General features: G+C 43.1%; 1 protein-coding gene across 1 annotated transcript in view; it reads right to left on the bottom strand.

The window, feature by feature from the left end:
* LOC100480825 (A-kinase anchor protein 2) overlaps positions 1–15,959 on the bottom strand; it is a 241,415-nt gene that overhangs the window by 175,166 nt on the left and 50,290 nt on the right. The window contains 1 exon segment of the mRNA XM_034664240.1: positions 8,854–9,549. Within this exon segment, the coding sequence (XP_034520131.1) occupies positions 8,854–9,538 (685 nt within the window). The 5' untranslated portion in view covers positions 9,539–9,549.

The raw sequence follows: 15,959 nt of genomic DNA, 5'->3' as shown, positions 1-15,959 counted from the left end.
ACAGCTCTTGGTGTGTCGCTGTTAGTATGCCCTAGGTTATGGGATGTGTAATGTGCCCATTGTGGTTCTGGCCCCCATGTCCACACCCTAAAGAGTATTTCAATTAACAAGGAGAGTAATACAAAGAAAGCCCTGCCTTCCCTGTAGAGGATGGCTCAGACAAAATGTAGTTCCACAGACATTCGGATCAAATGCTTAGCTGCTTCGGGACCACCCAGTTCTCGTATCCCCAGCACTGCTGACAAGGATGAGATGTCTTTGTACGTCTTCAACTATCTATTGGTTGAAACTCTTGTTAATTTCCCTTGGCACTTTGAGCTGTCTACAGGTACCCTTCACGCTTCAAACGTTCACGTTAACTTCCATATATAAAGACATGAGAAACAAAATCTATGAAACCCAAACAGATGAGAACTCCCCAACTGATTTCTTTTACTCCATATCCTCAAAGAAAACAAATTTCTATGACAGTTCTACAGGCGGTATCGCATCTGCCCTTTGTCCATTCTTTCATATAATACCTTTTCAATTTTTTATTGAGTACCTACTATGTGCCAGGCCCGTTGGAGGCCAGGGATTAGCCCACTACAAGCCTGAAGGCCAAATCCAGCCTACTGTCTTTTTTTTATAAATAAGGTTTATTGGAACGCAGACACCCTCTTTCATTTACATGCAGTGAGTGGCTGCCTTCTGGCAGAGCTGAGGAGCTGGGACAGAAATCATCTGGCCTGCAAAGCCAAAATACTATCTGGCCATTTCCAGAAAAAGTGTGTTGAACCTACTCTAGATAGAGAGGATACAGTGGTAAAGAAGAATAACCAAGTCCCCAAGTGTCTTCAGATGCTCCTGTTTCCAAGGCTGCAGTGGATGAAACGCCTACTGCCTAGGGGGCAGCCCAAGCCTGACCCACGGGATCACCGTTGATGCCACTGCTACGGAGCGTGCAAGGAACGAGAAAAAGGACGACAGGTGTGGAGACAGATGTGCAAGCGCAGGTGAGAGAGAGGAAGTGCTGGGAAAGTGGATTAGTTAGTGTGGAAACCAGCTGGAACAGGCAGGCCACAGGGATGCCCCCTGCGGGGCCCCCAAGCCTGCGGACGGGCCAGGAACCACATGTATCAGAATCACCTGGAGACATTATGAAAGATGCAGGTGAGCAGGCCCCACCCAGGAACCTGAATGTGGGTCCCAGAGGTGTGACTGAGCTTCCACCTTCTGAGCGGGTTACCCCATGTGATTCTGAGGCACGCTCCAGTTTGAAAGGCCCTGGATTAGGGTTTAGGGTTAGCGAGCGGTCAAAGGCGCTCCCGAGGCGGTCTGGCCTGAGCTCCACTCGTGGCAGGTGGGAAGGTGAAAGAACCGGGGCACAGGCACACGGAGGCGGATGCAGTGAAAAGGCCGTTTATTGTCTATTAATACTGTACAGAGGAACAGAGAGAAGCTACAAGTACAGCATTGGCTGTCACTGGCAGTGTTATTTCTGAAGTCGGTTTTTGTTTTGTTTTTCATCTGAAGGAAACAGAACAGTCAAAGTACACTTCAGGTTACAAAGTACAGCAGCTAGCCCAGCAAGTCTAATTCAGAGTCAGCACGACAGGCTCCCATCCCACCCCCCAACCAACCACAGAAATGGAAATATTTACAGAGATGTCACTCACCCCAAGTGAGCCGCTAAAGCTGAAAATTCCATCAACAACCTACATTCACTGAAAAGCTGCATCAGACACAACATTTTCTGGAACCCCTGTGTGATTTTAACTCTGCTAAGTCAGGAGCTTGACAGGAGGAAAGAATGTTCCAGAACCCCTCAAAGGACAGACCTCTTTCTGCTCTCCAGAATAGGAGATCACAGAATTGGAGTTGGAGCCGCACAACTGAATGGTTCGGATCAGGCATTGCCTGGTGGCTTCCCTGTACGGAAAAACTGGTTGCAGAACTGAGGACCTGGATTGGATGTCTCCCTGCCTGCCTCATCTCAACACTGTGAGGCTCCCGTGGTGATAAAAGATGGAGCATTATCAGCTCTCCCTTAGCACCTTGGGACAGTTGCGTAGCTCTTTCATTTTGAGAGCCGTCTCCGTGACACTGATGTCATAGCTGGGCTTGAATTGGGCCTGTTGGAGGGATTCTAGCCATGATGGATTCTAAATGATTTGCATGGGAACTGGAGGGGTTATTTTTCTTCAGTTGGAGAGAATGCTTATGACCTTGTGTTGTTGGAAAAGGCTCTTGGTCTTTTAGGGTCATAGAAAAGGGCCCGTCTGGGGCCAGGACGCTGCCTGTGAAGAGAGTCTAACAGGAGTGGTGAGCCGACTCTGAGGCTTACGCTGCTCTGTCCGTCAGACAGAGGAACAGGTGTGGGTGAAGATCTTTATGAAACTGAGTTTGATTGCAGTGGGAGCTTGGCAGAAAATTGGGGGAAAAAATCCAAGAACTCTAAAAATTCAGAATCTCATTAATGGATAGAGAAAGACCATTCTTTTCTGTCTACTTAACTCTAAAAATGTGGTGCAGCCCCATTGGTATTTCAAGGCCAAAAATGCCTCCTCAGTTTTATATTATTGGTTTATACATTTATGTATAAACAGTAGAAGGCCAGAGGCTTCTGACTCACCATTTTACCCATATCATTTATACTACAGTGAATAGTCCCTTAACCTCCAATGCAGTGATTCGTCCTTAAATATGTGAAATAGTTGGACTTTGATCATTGCTGGGGTGGGCTTACATTTCAAATGGCTATCCCCTTCCAAAACATCATTATTTATCATTAAAATGTAGCCCAGAGAGCTGTCAAGCCATACAACATGGTTTATCTAATGACAGGCATAGAAAGCTTGATCTTACAACCTAGGTCTGTTTGGAAACACTGGATTTCATGCAGTGCAGGCACATGGGCAGGCCACAGGACCTTTGATCATGCCTCTCAAGGTCTGGGCTTGTGCTACAGAACTCACCAGAAAGTTACCTTCATGGAATGGAGAAATAACTCAATCAAGGGTGTTTTCAAACTCAAGCTTCATAATGCATATAGATTTCATTATAAAAATATCATTCCTTAAAAAAATACATAAATGTAAAATATTCCATTTCTAATCGCCACTCCTTACTCCCACCCCTATGTACTCGTCTTAGACTATCATGAATGGGCACACCTCTCAGTTATGGCTCAATCACACCATTTAAGTCCATCCCTCTTGCTTTTTCAAGTTATGCCACTTGTGCTTAAAAATACGCTCCCAGACCCAGAGAGGGGGTCCACAAGTTCCCCCCCTCACTGTGAGAAGGACTGTGGAAGACGGTATGCCCCCTGTGGTCTGCCCAGGAATGTCAGAGCATGATATTCAGACCCAGACGAGAACACAGGAACATGCTTGGTTGATAGATGGGCACAAAGTCCAAGCTATGTCCACTTTATTCCCTCTGGGCCTGACCTGCAAGGTTCTGCCTCAAGGCTCCTGTGATGAAATTCAGAGCTCTGAAGAGGGCTGGGTAGGGGCGGGGAAGAGAATGTTGTGTTAATACAGCTTTGGAATACAACCTGCGGTTTTCTTTGTTTTTTTTTTTTTTTTTTTTTTTTTTTTATAAAGGACAGAAAAGAACATAAACAGCAATGCTAAGGCAAACTTTCAAATGGCACATCAGAACTCTGTTTTTGTCATTCATTTTGTTCACATCACAAGGCAGATACATTCTGTAAACATACATACCATACAGTACATTAACCATAGGAAAATAAAAAGAAAGCCACCCTGTAATTCTTTTCTTTCTGTATTTCTGTTCTTTCACTCCAGAAGGACTGCCTGAAGTCTAGGGAGAATTTTATGTTTCATGAAATATACTTTTCTTTTGATAAAAATGCAGTGACTTGCAAAAAAGAGCCCCCAGTTGACTAGGAAGAGGCATTATGGGGAGAAGATGACCATTTACACCTCAACCTATAGAAACTTAGAAAATAGTCACAAAATATAAAAAAGTCATTAATTTTCAGGAAACCTTTTGGTTCCTGCTTAGTAAAAGAGAGCATTGAAAAATTGGTTTTTTGTTTTTTTGTTTTTTTACAAAAGTTAAGGCTGTCCAGATCTTTGATGCAGAAAGTCTGCGATCCCCAAAATTACATCTTGTATTTTCAAGTTGAAAGCAAGGTTTCAGGCTATGGTTCTGACCTTACGTTAGACTGGAGCGGAGAGGGAAAGCAGAGGCCTAGTTCAGTCACATAAAAATTAAGGGGGGTGAATGAGGCTGGTCTAAGGATCCCCAGGGAAATTGCCCTTTGAAACTTTCAGGATGTAATCTTTATTTTATTTTTTTCTACATTCAAATAATAAGTATGTTGGTTTTTGTTAAAATGGGCATTTTATCATGGAGTTCGCTGAAGCTATGAAAATACAGACACATAATGCATTGTGCTCCTCACAAAAGCCTGACTTTTCTTTGTCCTGAGAAAAGGCAGGCCAGTTTTCCTGATAAGACCAGAAGAAGGCTGTACAATGAAAGTCAACTGGCAGCAAGAATCAAAGATCTCATCTTGCTGGTTTCTTGGAGCTGTTTTGTGATATGTACCATAACTCTGTTTACCTGCTGGGTTGGACTGTCCAACAGGACAAAGGATATTTGCTGGTTCTAGCCTCATCAGTGGAATTCTAGATATCTTGATACACGGTAAATTGAGGAGCTTCTAAAATATTGCATATTTACGAAGTTTCAAAACTTCTTTGTCGTTTCCATAACTGGAGGTGCATGTTGCAAAACTTAAAACTGCTTGCCTTGGGATGGTTTTCACTGTAAACAAAGTAACCCTTTGGGAGATGAGACTATTCCCACAAGGAATGGGCCCTTTGGTGAGTTGAACTCCCCCGTGGGTCCAGTGACAAAGAGAGATGGCTGAGCTTCTAGATTTTTGGCAAGAACGATGACAAAAAGTCCTCTGTGAATATTTTGTCTATGTTCACCTGTGTTTTAAATTGACAGGCCTAATGCTTTTTAAAAAGGAAGAGCTGGTTTAGTGGTTCGATTTTTGCCTCTGTCACCATATTCCTTCCCTCCTCTTTTGCTATCCATTGGTTCCCTGGCCTTTGATAAACGGTCATTTCAAGGGTGTTCTGTGGTCCCTTGAAATGAAAATCTGCTGGAAGCAAAGAGAAATAAGCTGTGTTTGCAGTTGGCCTGAACGTTTTGCTCCAGAGAGGATACTGTACCTCAGTGTTTCCCCCTTTTATAAAAAACTTGACCCTAACCAAAATAAAACATCCTACTTGTATGGAGGAAAAAACACATTTATGATCAGGAAGTAAAATGGAGTTGGTGGGAATTTAAAGCTGATACATGTATATTAACAGTTCAGAAAGGAGTCAAATCAAATGAACTCTAGAATTTGAGTTTCCTGAAAGTCTGTGAATATTTTTAGGTTGCTCAGGAAGCTTAAGGAAACCAGGCTTTGGGTCTGGCCAGAAGGGAATTCCCTTGCTCCTCATCCTCCCTACTCCCAGTACTAAGTGACATCGCTGGACACTGTCAAATCACTTGTAGAGGAAACAGATTTTGCTTATAGAAGGAATTAATAGAATTAAGGGCAAAAGAGGTACAAGGTAAAAAAAAAAATTCCCCTTAGTTTGTCCTACTGCACATCAGAGAAAACAAAGGCAAGGATAAACAAGTCATCGAGATTTGTCAGGATATGTAAGGTTAAACTTCACCATTTTAACCATTAAAAGAACTTCAATTTAATGCCACTGAAAATCTATTTATAACAAATGAACTAGCCCTTCTTTCCCTCTTTCTCTTCTTTCCATTTAAAGGGGAACTGGTTATATAATTTTAGAAGATAATCCAACTAATCACTGGCTCAAAAAACCATGGTTTTGCAGCTTCGTTACTGGTTCTCTAATTAGTCAGGTTTGAAGTCAATACCCTGTCTCTTTGGAGGTTGTGATACCATACATAATAAAGTTTTTACAGAGAGAATAGTGGCAGGGAAGGCAGAAAGTTCTCATTCACGACACTGAGGATATTTTCGTTACGTAGTTACTTGTTGCTGTAGGTGAGATGATAGGTCTCATCCTAGAAAAGTACTGGCTGAGCCTAAATCCTCTATTTTGATAGGAAAATGATGCAAGATAAGCAAATATATGTCATATTCAAACAAACCATTTACTATGGCCACGTATCATTTTAATAAAGGTAACATGTCTTACTTTAAACCATTAAATGATAAGCTTTCAGAGTAAAATTATCATAAAGAGACCTCGAATTCATATAATTTGCTAATCCCTATAATAATAACTGATGAAAGAAAGTGCAGATTATCATTGGTCTTTCAGATCTGTTGCGTAGGGTTGCGGTGAGAGGGGCAGGTCAGTTTCTTCACGAGGAACTAGCTCACTAGGGAAGGACACGGGTAGGTCGTTTCTGGGAATTATTTGTCCTCGAAGATTCTGTTTACCAAACAGCAACCTCAAGGGTTCTACATTCTACCATTTCACTCACTAACTGTGCTTTTCAAACTCCTATTGAATAATTTTAATCCCTAAGTGAGTAAAAAAAGATAAGTTACGGTAAACTTTTAGATTGTTTCTGTATTAAATAAATTATTAAAATAATAGATTGTCCAAACAGTGAAACTGTTTTCATTTGCTACGTAAATAGGTTTATCTGGCATGTCATTCTCTTCAACATTTAAATGAAGCCTAAGTGACCACTGACCGAGGAGTGAGGAGCGTGAAGCTGAGTGGGGAGATTTCTAGGCAGCAAGACCAGATGTTATTCCAAGATAAGACAGCAGCTTTATCCAACTGCAGCTGCTTTGGTGAACCTGAGATTACTTAGAGGGAATCCCCTCTCCTATTCAAAAGCAAGCCATTGATGGAATCATCTCAGGAGGCAGAATTTAGCTCCTTTATTTGTCCCTTCTTAATTTTTTTTGCTTACCTATAGGTGATAAAATGACTTACTTTGTGCTCATTGAAATGTAATTACTTGAGAGAAATTAACTTTGAACAAAAAAATATCATTTCCCCCCCTTTCCATTTGGAATAAATATAAGCTCAAGTCAACAAGTGTAAAGTAATAACAGTTAAATTTAACACTGAGAAACCAATTAAGGATAAATTTAGTTGGTTCCATAAAGAAATTCTCTCAAGGCTACCTTATATTTTTCTTGTCTGCTTTCTGCAGAGGTTAGACTTGAGGAAGCATGACTTACTGTATGTTTTTTTACAACTATGTTCTATGGAACATAGATACATTTTGTGAATGATTTACAACAGTGCTATGACTATCTGGGCAAATAACTTCAAGTTAAGAGATCTGTTATTAAAACCAGTTAAAATGTTACATCTTTATTTTATTACTGTGTTATTATTTTACTCTATTGCTTCCCTTTGGTTTTACTACTCGTGTGGCTGTTTGCTTTGGGAGAATGCTAAGAATTGATTTAAAGAATTGTTCATTGTATTCTAGATTAAAAAAAAAGAACAACTATTCCTTGATGTTCTGAAATCTCCAGAAGTTTAAGAAACATGCCTTAAGAAGTTAGCTCAGCTCTGTGCCACTCAATCGGTACTTGTGGAATGAGTTTAAGTACTTAACGTGGAGAAGGCAGGTCTTTCTTACACATTTTTTACATTTTCAAGCTTATTCTGAAGGGTGGATAACCCTACATGATGACGTGACGGGAAACATTCTCTTTCTCATGGGGGACAGAAAGAAAAGAGTCCAGAAGTAGGGCTCTGTAATCAAGCGGGTAGGGGAGATGAGCAGGTAAATTCAGGTCCAGCACCGTCCATCCACAATGAAGTGGCAGCTTGGCAGCAACCACGATAGGTCAGAAAGACTGTTCTAGAAATATGGTCACTGCAGAGATACTCCTCAAAATGATCCCTTCGTTGAAAATAGATTAACATGATCAGAAAATATCCGTGAAAAAGAAAAAACAATATAAAAATTTACATTTTTTTTTCTGAGAGAATAGAAGCAAGGCTCATGGATATGCCTAAGTTTAGAGATTACTACTAATGCTCAAAACAATGTTTGTTTCGTGTCCTTAGAAAATTAAAAATGGTGCTTCGTATATAAAGGGTCCATCAGTTAAGCCGCAGAAAGAGACGGCTGCTGATGGGCAGGTTATGGAATCAGTCCCTACATTTCAGCTGTGACAAGCACTGGGTTCCTTTTCTTTCCCATCAACTTCATTGCAGTTTTAACAGAAGGAAAGCCATATCTGCACAATACTGTAATCTGGAAGCTTATGTAAGGCAGCAAAAAGCATCACCCTAGATTGAACAGACTAAGTAAGGTCCACTTTTGGCCACACTAGCAACCAGCTAGAGCCCACAGCATTTTGCCACACAAGATATGAAAGCAAAGATCCACAGCAAGGGAGGCAAGTGGGAAGTCAGCGACGTGGTGACGTGTGACTACGTTATAGGAACACGCTACAACATGAAAGCCCCGGTGCCGTGGGTTCAATTCCAGTCAAGTGAGTTAAGGCTACTATGGAACTGGCTGATGTGAAGAGTCCATTCCAATCGAGCAGTAAGAAATTGATTCACTCTTGAAGACACAAGGAAAGGTTTAGAGGAAAAGCAAGTTCTCGGAGAGAATGAAGCACACACATGCACGTTGTCTCTCAGGTGAGGAAACTGGAGAAAAATGAGAGGGGGGAAAAATAAGAGAGACCCAAGCAATCCAACTGCAAGGCAAGGCAGGTGTTTGCTTCCAGTTCACAGTATTGCAGTTAGTGGTACAGTGAGGTCTACGAAGTGGTGCCGAGCACAGAGGCTGCCCAGAAGAAAAGGGAAGAAAGAAGTGGTCACATGACAACACAGCATTGACAGCGCTTTTTCTTTTGGGTACCTGGGGCTGGCTCTGTGGCCAGGCTCTCTTCCTTCCCTTCTGGGGATGAGGGCTCTGTGGTGTCTGAGACCGGCCTCCCGGACACGAGCTCGGCTGCATTGCCATCGATGGTGGACACGTCCGTCACGGTCTTCTCCCTCAGTGACTTCTCATCGTCTTCATCAATGAGGACCAATTCCGCCTTGATGGTTTCATCATAGCCTAGCACCTTCTTAGTCTCCTCTTCATCCTCGATATTTTGGTAGCCCATGAAAATCATGGTGACTGGCTGATCCAAGTTGGCCTCGGGCCCTTCGGTGCTGGGGGCTTGGGGCTGCTGCCCTGGGGTCCCGGAAGAAGGCTCTTTCCTAGACTTATGTACCATTTCTAACTTGGCTTCTTTGCAGAGCATGTGTTCCTTCGGGTGGCTGAGGCTCCCGTCCGCGATCACAGTTCTTTCTGACACGTGCCCTCCTCTGAAGCTCGGTTGTCCCGCCTTCTGAATAAGCGTTTCTACATCCTTTGAGCTTAACGTGTGCACTCCATTTTCTACCACAGTGCCTCCTGAGTGCACCTCATATACTACTTTGGTACCGTCATCATAGACTTTGACTCCTCTCTGATGGACCCCCTCTGGGCCAATGGTGGATGCAGAGAGAATCTTGGTCTCTCCTGTTTGTTTGTCTTTCTCCACATTAATTTCCATGGCGTACACAGCTTGAATGAAAACAAGAGAAAGGAAGTGCATGTTACAACAAAAAAAGCCAGTGAATGGTTAATTGCCAAACAGACAAAAAAAAAAGGTTCTGTGCCCTTTCTAGTCTAACTGCCAAGCATCTTGAGTGTTAGAGTGAGTGCACAGTGTGGACAGAGGGGGTTACATATGTGTTTTAACACAGCAGCTTAATGCACTGGGAAGCCAGATGTACGGAGTCACCATATACCTCAGTGGCACTTAACACTTTTAAGGAAGATCTGCTAACAGAAGACCGCAAGTGGCTGTGTAGATCAGTGTAAGGAAACACAGGGAGGCTGACAACATGCAAGTTTATTTTGACTGACAGCTTACCCTAGGCTTATAGACAGTTTTAAAGGTCCTGGCTAGGAAGTATTACAATTCCAAATTCTTAAATCTTTTTTTTTTTTTTTAACTCTTTCACCAAGTGTTCTACTATTTTTTTTTTCTGCATTTCCTTTCATTGTGAATGGGGAATATGCAAAGGATTTTGCAGGTGGGACATGGCTATCCTCCACTGTACTGTAAACTAGGTTGTTTACAGGAACTGAAGTTACAAAAGCAGTCAGGTTACAGGCTCTGAGAGTACTTCAATCGCTGAGCTGGTTTTCTGAAACAAGAACTAGAAAAAGAACAAGACGGAGGCAGCAGCGTCCCATGGCACTGGAATTTGAGGACGATGATTTGAGAAGGCCTCTTTCTTCAGCCACGCACACAGTGCCGAGTCCTCGTGATTCTGCCCCACACCGTCTTTCTCCTCTGTCACCTTCTCTCTCTTCCACTGCCATTACTCAACCTGAGACACTATTTCCGTTTCCCTAGATTGTGGTAAGGGCTTCCCACCAGCTCCCCCCGTCCAAACTAGCCCTCTCCAGCTCATCCCGAATCCTGCTGCCACTCTGGGATTCCTAAGGACCTGCTCTTCCCTGTACTATAGTCTTGCGTGACACTCCATCCTTCCCAATCTGTTACCTCCAAGGCTCCCTGTGAGGCACACATTCTGGATGCTGGGACACCAAGCACTGGTGCAGGAAGCCAGCTGTCCCCAGGCACACTTTCCCTGGATGACCCATGGATTACTTCAATCTTCACAGCTTCCACACTGAACTCACCTTCTCTAAAAACTCGTCCATAGTCTTCTTAGTTTTAAATAATACCAGTACCACATAGTCTCTCAGGCGAGAAGCCTCAGAATCACACCTGATTTGTCCTTTTCTTCCTAATTTCTTCCACAGCCAAACAACTGTAGTGAGTCACTAATTCCATTTCAGACCTCTCCCCATGCACCTCCTCTCCACTGCCTCTACCACCACTGCCTTGGGCCATGCCCCCTCTGCTCTCCGCGCAACCGCTCTGCCCCAGTTCTTCCTGCCACTTCTCAGAGCAAGGGGCAAACGTAGCCCAAGGCTTGTTTTTAAAATATTATAAAAAGGAAATGGAAGGAAGGAATCAAGGAAGGGCAGGCAGGCAATTTAAGAAAGAGAAAAGGAAAAAAGAAAAAAAAAACCAAATAGGTGACAGAAACCATATGTGGTCCATGATGTCTAAAATATTTACAATCAGGCCATTTATAGAAAAAGTCTGCTGACCCTGCTAGCCTGTGCTCCATCCCGCTCATAGCAACTTCTTCACAAACCCTATGTGGGTTCCTTGTGTCTGTATAGGACAAACACCAAACTTCTTAGGTTGGCATATAATTCTCTCGGGAATTTGTCTGCAACTTCCTTTCTAGACTTGTCCCTCAGCCCCTTTCATTCCATGTACACTCCAACCATAGCAAACTTCGTTCGCATTATTTCCAGAACTCAGCACCCTTCCCTGCCTGGTGTCTCCCTGCCTAGCCTGCCTTTCCCATGGGCACATCTCTGGTTATCATTGCCTTTGAGCCCCTACCTCTTTCTGAATAATTTACACACTCCCCAACTCTGTTAAGAAGATCCAAATGATCTTTTCAACTGCTTCCCTTTTCTTTGGCACAATCAAATAACACCATCCCACACCTAAATGCTTCCTGTTTTTAAAATTCCCTTCTCGTGAACTGGCCTTCTTTTGAGAGTTTCTATCCATCCAAATATGACCTATCCATCAATGCCCAGTCAGCTGTCGCCCCACTTCCAGAAGGTGTCTTTGACCCTTCCATCTCTAAGTCTTCTCTCTCTTCTTAAGGCTCTCTGAACACTTCTAAACCTTTCTGCAGGCACTTAACACTTTCCACTCAGTAGTATACTTATTTGTGGGAATGTTCTATTAGTTCCACGAATTTGTAGCATCGCTAAAGGCTGATTTTTTGCCTGACATCTTTCTACGATTTCCCCTCCCCACCAGCACCTACCTTAGAGCCTTTTGTATACACGGCACCTGATACACAAATACCTGTAAAACGAATACTACTAATTGAAAAGTCTCCTTCGGTTGCCTTAACCTAGTCGCAAAGACTGTGTATAACATGACACCAATGAAAAGGTACACACAGTAATTAATGTTTGAACTGGTCAGAAAAACAGCAATGATACTATTCCATCTGCTTGGGTAACAAGATACAGTCTGTTCACAGTTCACACTTCACTAAAAAGATTGTGAAGCCAGATCCAGTGCTTGATTTTCCTCATGTCCATTTTGAAAGTTTCATTTATTCAGCACAAAGATCTTGAGTTTCCTTCAGTGACACAGTGAGAGGCCAACTGATATTTGTCATGGAAGTACATGGGCTCACACAAGGGATGGTGACGTCAACAGAAATATTTGTCTCGGTTATTTCCTCATTTCCCACCAAGTGTGTCACCAGAGAAATAGCAGAGGCATTTAAAATTGTACATGGACTCCAAAGCCTGTTTTTTAAATATTACATTAAAAAAGCACAGATTTGGGTTAAAATATTAGGTCCTATCACTATTAAAATACTCATGGGACATATTTATAAATAAGGATGATACTAATGATTGCCAGTTACAGGTATAATATCTAATTATCCCCCAAGCATCCAGTAATATGTGAACAAAATGACACATTGATCTGTAATCAATACAGACTATGGAACAAAGCACTTCTATTTTTAGATCCATAGGTGACTGGGTACAAGTGATTAACATGGGAATCTTTACAGATGTCCTCCTTCTTCTTCTGCTCACCAGTGAGAATGCTGTCATTGTTGGTCCAGTTTTCCTCTCTCCACCATCCTAACCCCCAATCCTCATTTTGTCTTTGCCTGTTCCCAGACTCAGAAAAAAGACAGAAAGGAGGACGAGGAGGAGTTCTGTGCCAGAACAGCCGAGTAGATGCACACAAAAGAGTTGAGAAACAAGGAGTCCAGGAGGAGAGACCGTAAAAGCTGCGTGGGATATGGGTAGAGAGAGAATATTTTTGTGGTGGTGGTGGGGACATGGGGACTAAAGAAAAGGAAATGTGAGAAGTACTTCTGGGTGGGGAAATGAATTGGAGTCCTTTTAATATCCTTCAGGAAAAATAGGTAAAGAACAGATTTCCTTTTTAATCTTTCGTTTTTTTGTTTTTGTTTTTGTATGGGATTTTAAACCGTATTTTGTTAAATGTGACATGGCTCTGGGACTGAACCCCATGTATCATGGTTTCATTAGGGTGACATATTGGTATTTATATTTACATATTGTACACTGTTCTTTCAATATTTCTAGAATATGGGAGTAGAACATCTTAAGACATTTTGCTAATAAAATAAGCCTAAATATGTTATGCCATAAAATATAACATCCATCCATATTTTTTCCAAGATAAAACAAGGCTTCAAAGGAAACAGATTTTTAGCAGATTTCGTCAGGGGCTGGCCTCACACACTCTGTCTGCATCCACTCTCCTCTCTAGGGAGGGGTACTTCAGCGAACACTTTGAGAAGCTCTTGCTTAACACAAAGGCATTGTTTAGACTCCATGGATACACATATGAGAAGGTTATCAGACATTCAGAAACCCACACAGGAGGTGTGAACATTTGTCTTAAACGTGCTGTTTACGAATAAGCATTTTTATTTTGCTCTAGTTCTCAGCCAATAATATTTCAAATGTGAAGCACGGTGGACACGAACCACTAGGAAAACGAGACTTATATTTTAAATTCAGCATTTTATTTTTGATGCGTGCACACAATTAAAAAAACTCTCCTGCTTTTTACTGCTGCCAAGTAGTGTTTACCAAAGGCCTCTCACTTAACGTCATGCTCTTGTGTCTAACCACAAAAAATATTCCCTGCTCTTCCCTTCTCTTCCCTGAAGCTTCCCCTTGCCACACGGGATGCTCTACAATCTGTGTAGTAATGAGGGGCCTGTGCTCAGCTTACTGAAAAAAGATGAGGAAGGGGTGCTGCTGAGGAGAGGGGGTTTTCTGGGGAGCCCCTGGAAGAGATTTTGAGAGAGCCCCATGGACATACAGGAAAGTATGTGGAGAAAAGCTCTGTGAAATTTCCTCCACTGAGGAAGTTTCTGGAGGCAGAGAGGAAAGAAAGGAGGCAGTCTGATGGAAGTCCCAATGACAGGATAACAAAACTGGAAGTATATTTTTACAAAAGGATATATTTAATTACTGATTTTCCAACATGACATACAGATGACAGTAAGGTGGGAATGTATAAAGCATTTTTGCTATTCTTTCCAAGAACCTAGACAGGGGAGGAGATGTTCATGATGTGAATGAAGAATAAGAACCAACGTGGTAAGTTTCTGCAAAAGGATACAAATGAATGACGGAATTGGTGCTCTGATGCTGGGCCTCTGTGTTTGGTTTACTAGGTCCCTGCTCCCCTACAGCCCTCTGGTCAATAAGGAGAGCCTTTAAAGAAACAGAGGCAGTCTAATGGGGATTGATGATCCTAGGCTCTAGGTTCTGAAAACACCCAGGTGTGGATGAGACCGGGAGGCCCCTAGGATAGATACTTGCCGAAGAACCAGGTGAGGGCAGGAGGCTGCCGTGCTGCCGCATGGCCTCGGCCTGGTGTGGGCTCTCCGGGGAGCCTCGGCCACCTAGGCCACCTCGTTCCCCCACCCCTCGGCCATCGGCACCCAGGCCCCGCCCCCTCGGAGCCGCCGCAGGGTTATATCGGGCCGGGGCGAAGGCACACTGCAGAGCCCAGACACGTGGGCCTGAGCAGCAGAGAATGCTCGACTCGGGTTCAAGCTTATTCCCACGGCTCTAGGTACTCTCTTGTTCCGTGTTCCCTTCAGCTTCGGTAGAGAGAAGGCAGCTATATGACAGGCTCTAAGGGGCCGAGGGAAGAGGAAACAAGAGCACCTCACACAAGTGAGGGGCAGGGTGACCAACCACGTGATTCCCTTCTAGAATCCAGTCAAGAGCAGACCAAACAAGGCACTGCATTCCGTGAGGACGGAAAATTCAATCATGTTACATCCGCTGACTCCGGCTTCTGTCAGCTCACTGGCTTTGACCCACTGTGATCAGTGGCAGGAGGTGTAAGGCTGAAGGTCCACATGTAAAATATAAAATGACACAGCCCACTGTCATTTGTCAGTAAGATGGGAGATGTCAGGGAGAGGAGGGAAGACAGTGGGTCTGAATTCCTATCCAGATGACACCTCATCTTTGGATCTTGCTTTTCCCGTTGGTACGAAGGTACACCTTTGATACCTTCTGGTGCTGTGCACAGCCTGGGTGGCTCGTGACCCAGTGACGTATAAAGTACGTGAGGAGGGCAGAACACAGCCCGAATGTGACTATCACCCAGAAGTGAGACTACAACGAACATCCAGTAGCTGACAACACACCTGGAATGTGGAAGAGAAATAACGCACATGCTTGGCTTATTCAATGAACTGTTTCCCTTTGGGCATATGAGTACGCATATACATAAATGCTCACACCTTCTCGAGGATGGAAATACAAACTTGGCGGCTGTGATGGCCATCACAAAGCAAGTGAGGAAATTAATTCAGAGTGGATCTTCCCTCTCTTCCCAGCAGTGAGGCAATCTCTAACTTCAAAAACCAGTCATCACAAATTTCTTGGAATAATTGTTTTCTCAGGACACCTTAGCACTAACAGAAATAAGTATGCAAAACTGTGATGTCATGGCTAACAAGAGCAAAAGCCAATTTCCCATATCGGATTTTGCTTCCACCTTCTTGGTCAAAAAGGACAGTTTTCGGTCTGAAAAGTGCCAGAAAGAATATCACTAAGAGGGAAGTGAAGCCCGGATGAGTAGAGAAGATCGGAAAATAATGAAGCACTCAGGGTAAACGCTGAGGGCTTTTGTAACTGATGTTGATGTAAACGCTCTCAGGGCTTTGGACCCAGGAATCGGCTCCCTTATTGATAAATTTGTCTCGAGAATCTTGTTCACTGGGAAAGGGGCTAGAAGAAGACACCTGAAGTTCTGATTTTAAAAAATGAGAAGGAAGGAGTTACATAGA

This window comes from Ailuropoda melanoleuca, chromosome 7, assembly GCF_002007445.2.
Source record: "Ailuropoda melanoleuca isolate Jingjing chromosome 7, ASM200744v2, whole genome shotgun sequence".
Classification (NCBI taxonomy): Eukaryota; Metazoa; Chordata; class Mammalia; order Carnivora; family Ursidae; genus Ailuropoda; species Ailuropoda melanoleuca.
The sequence above is the reverse complement of the archived record's forward strand: the minus strand, read 5'-3'. Positions and strand labels throughout refer to the sequence as shown.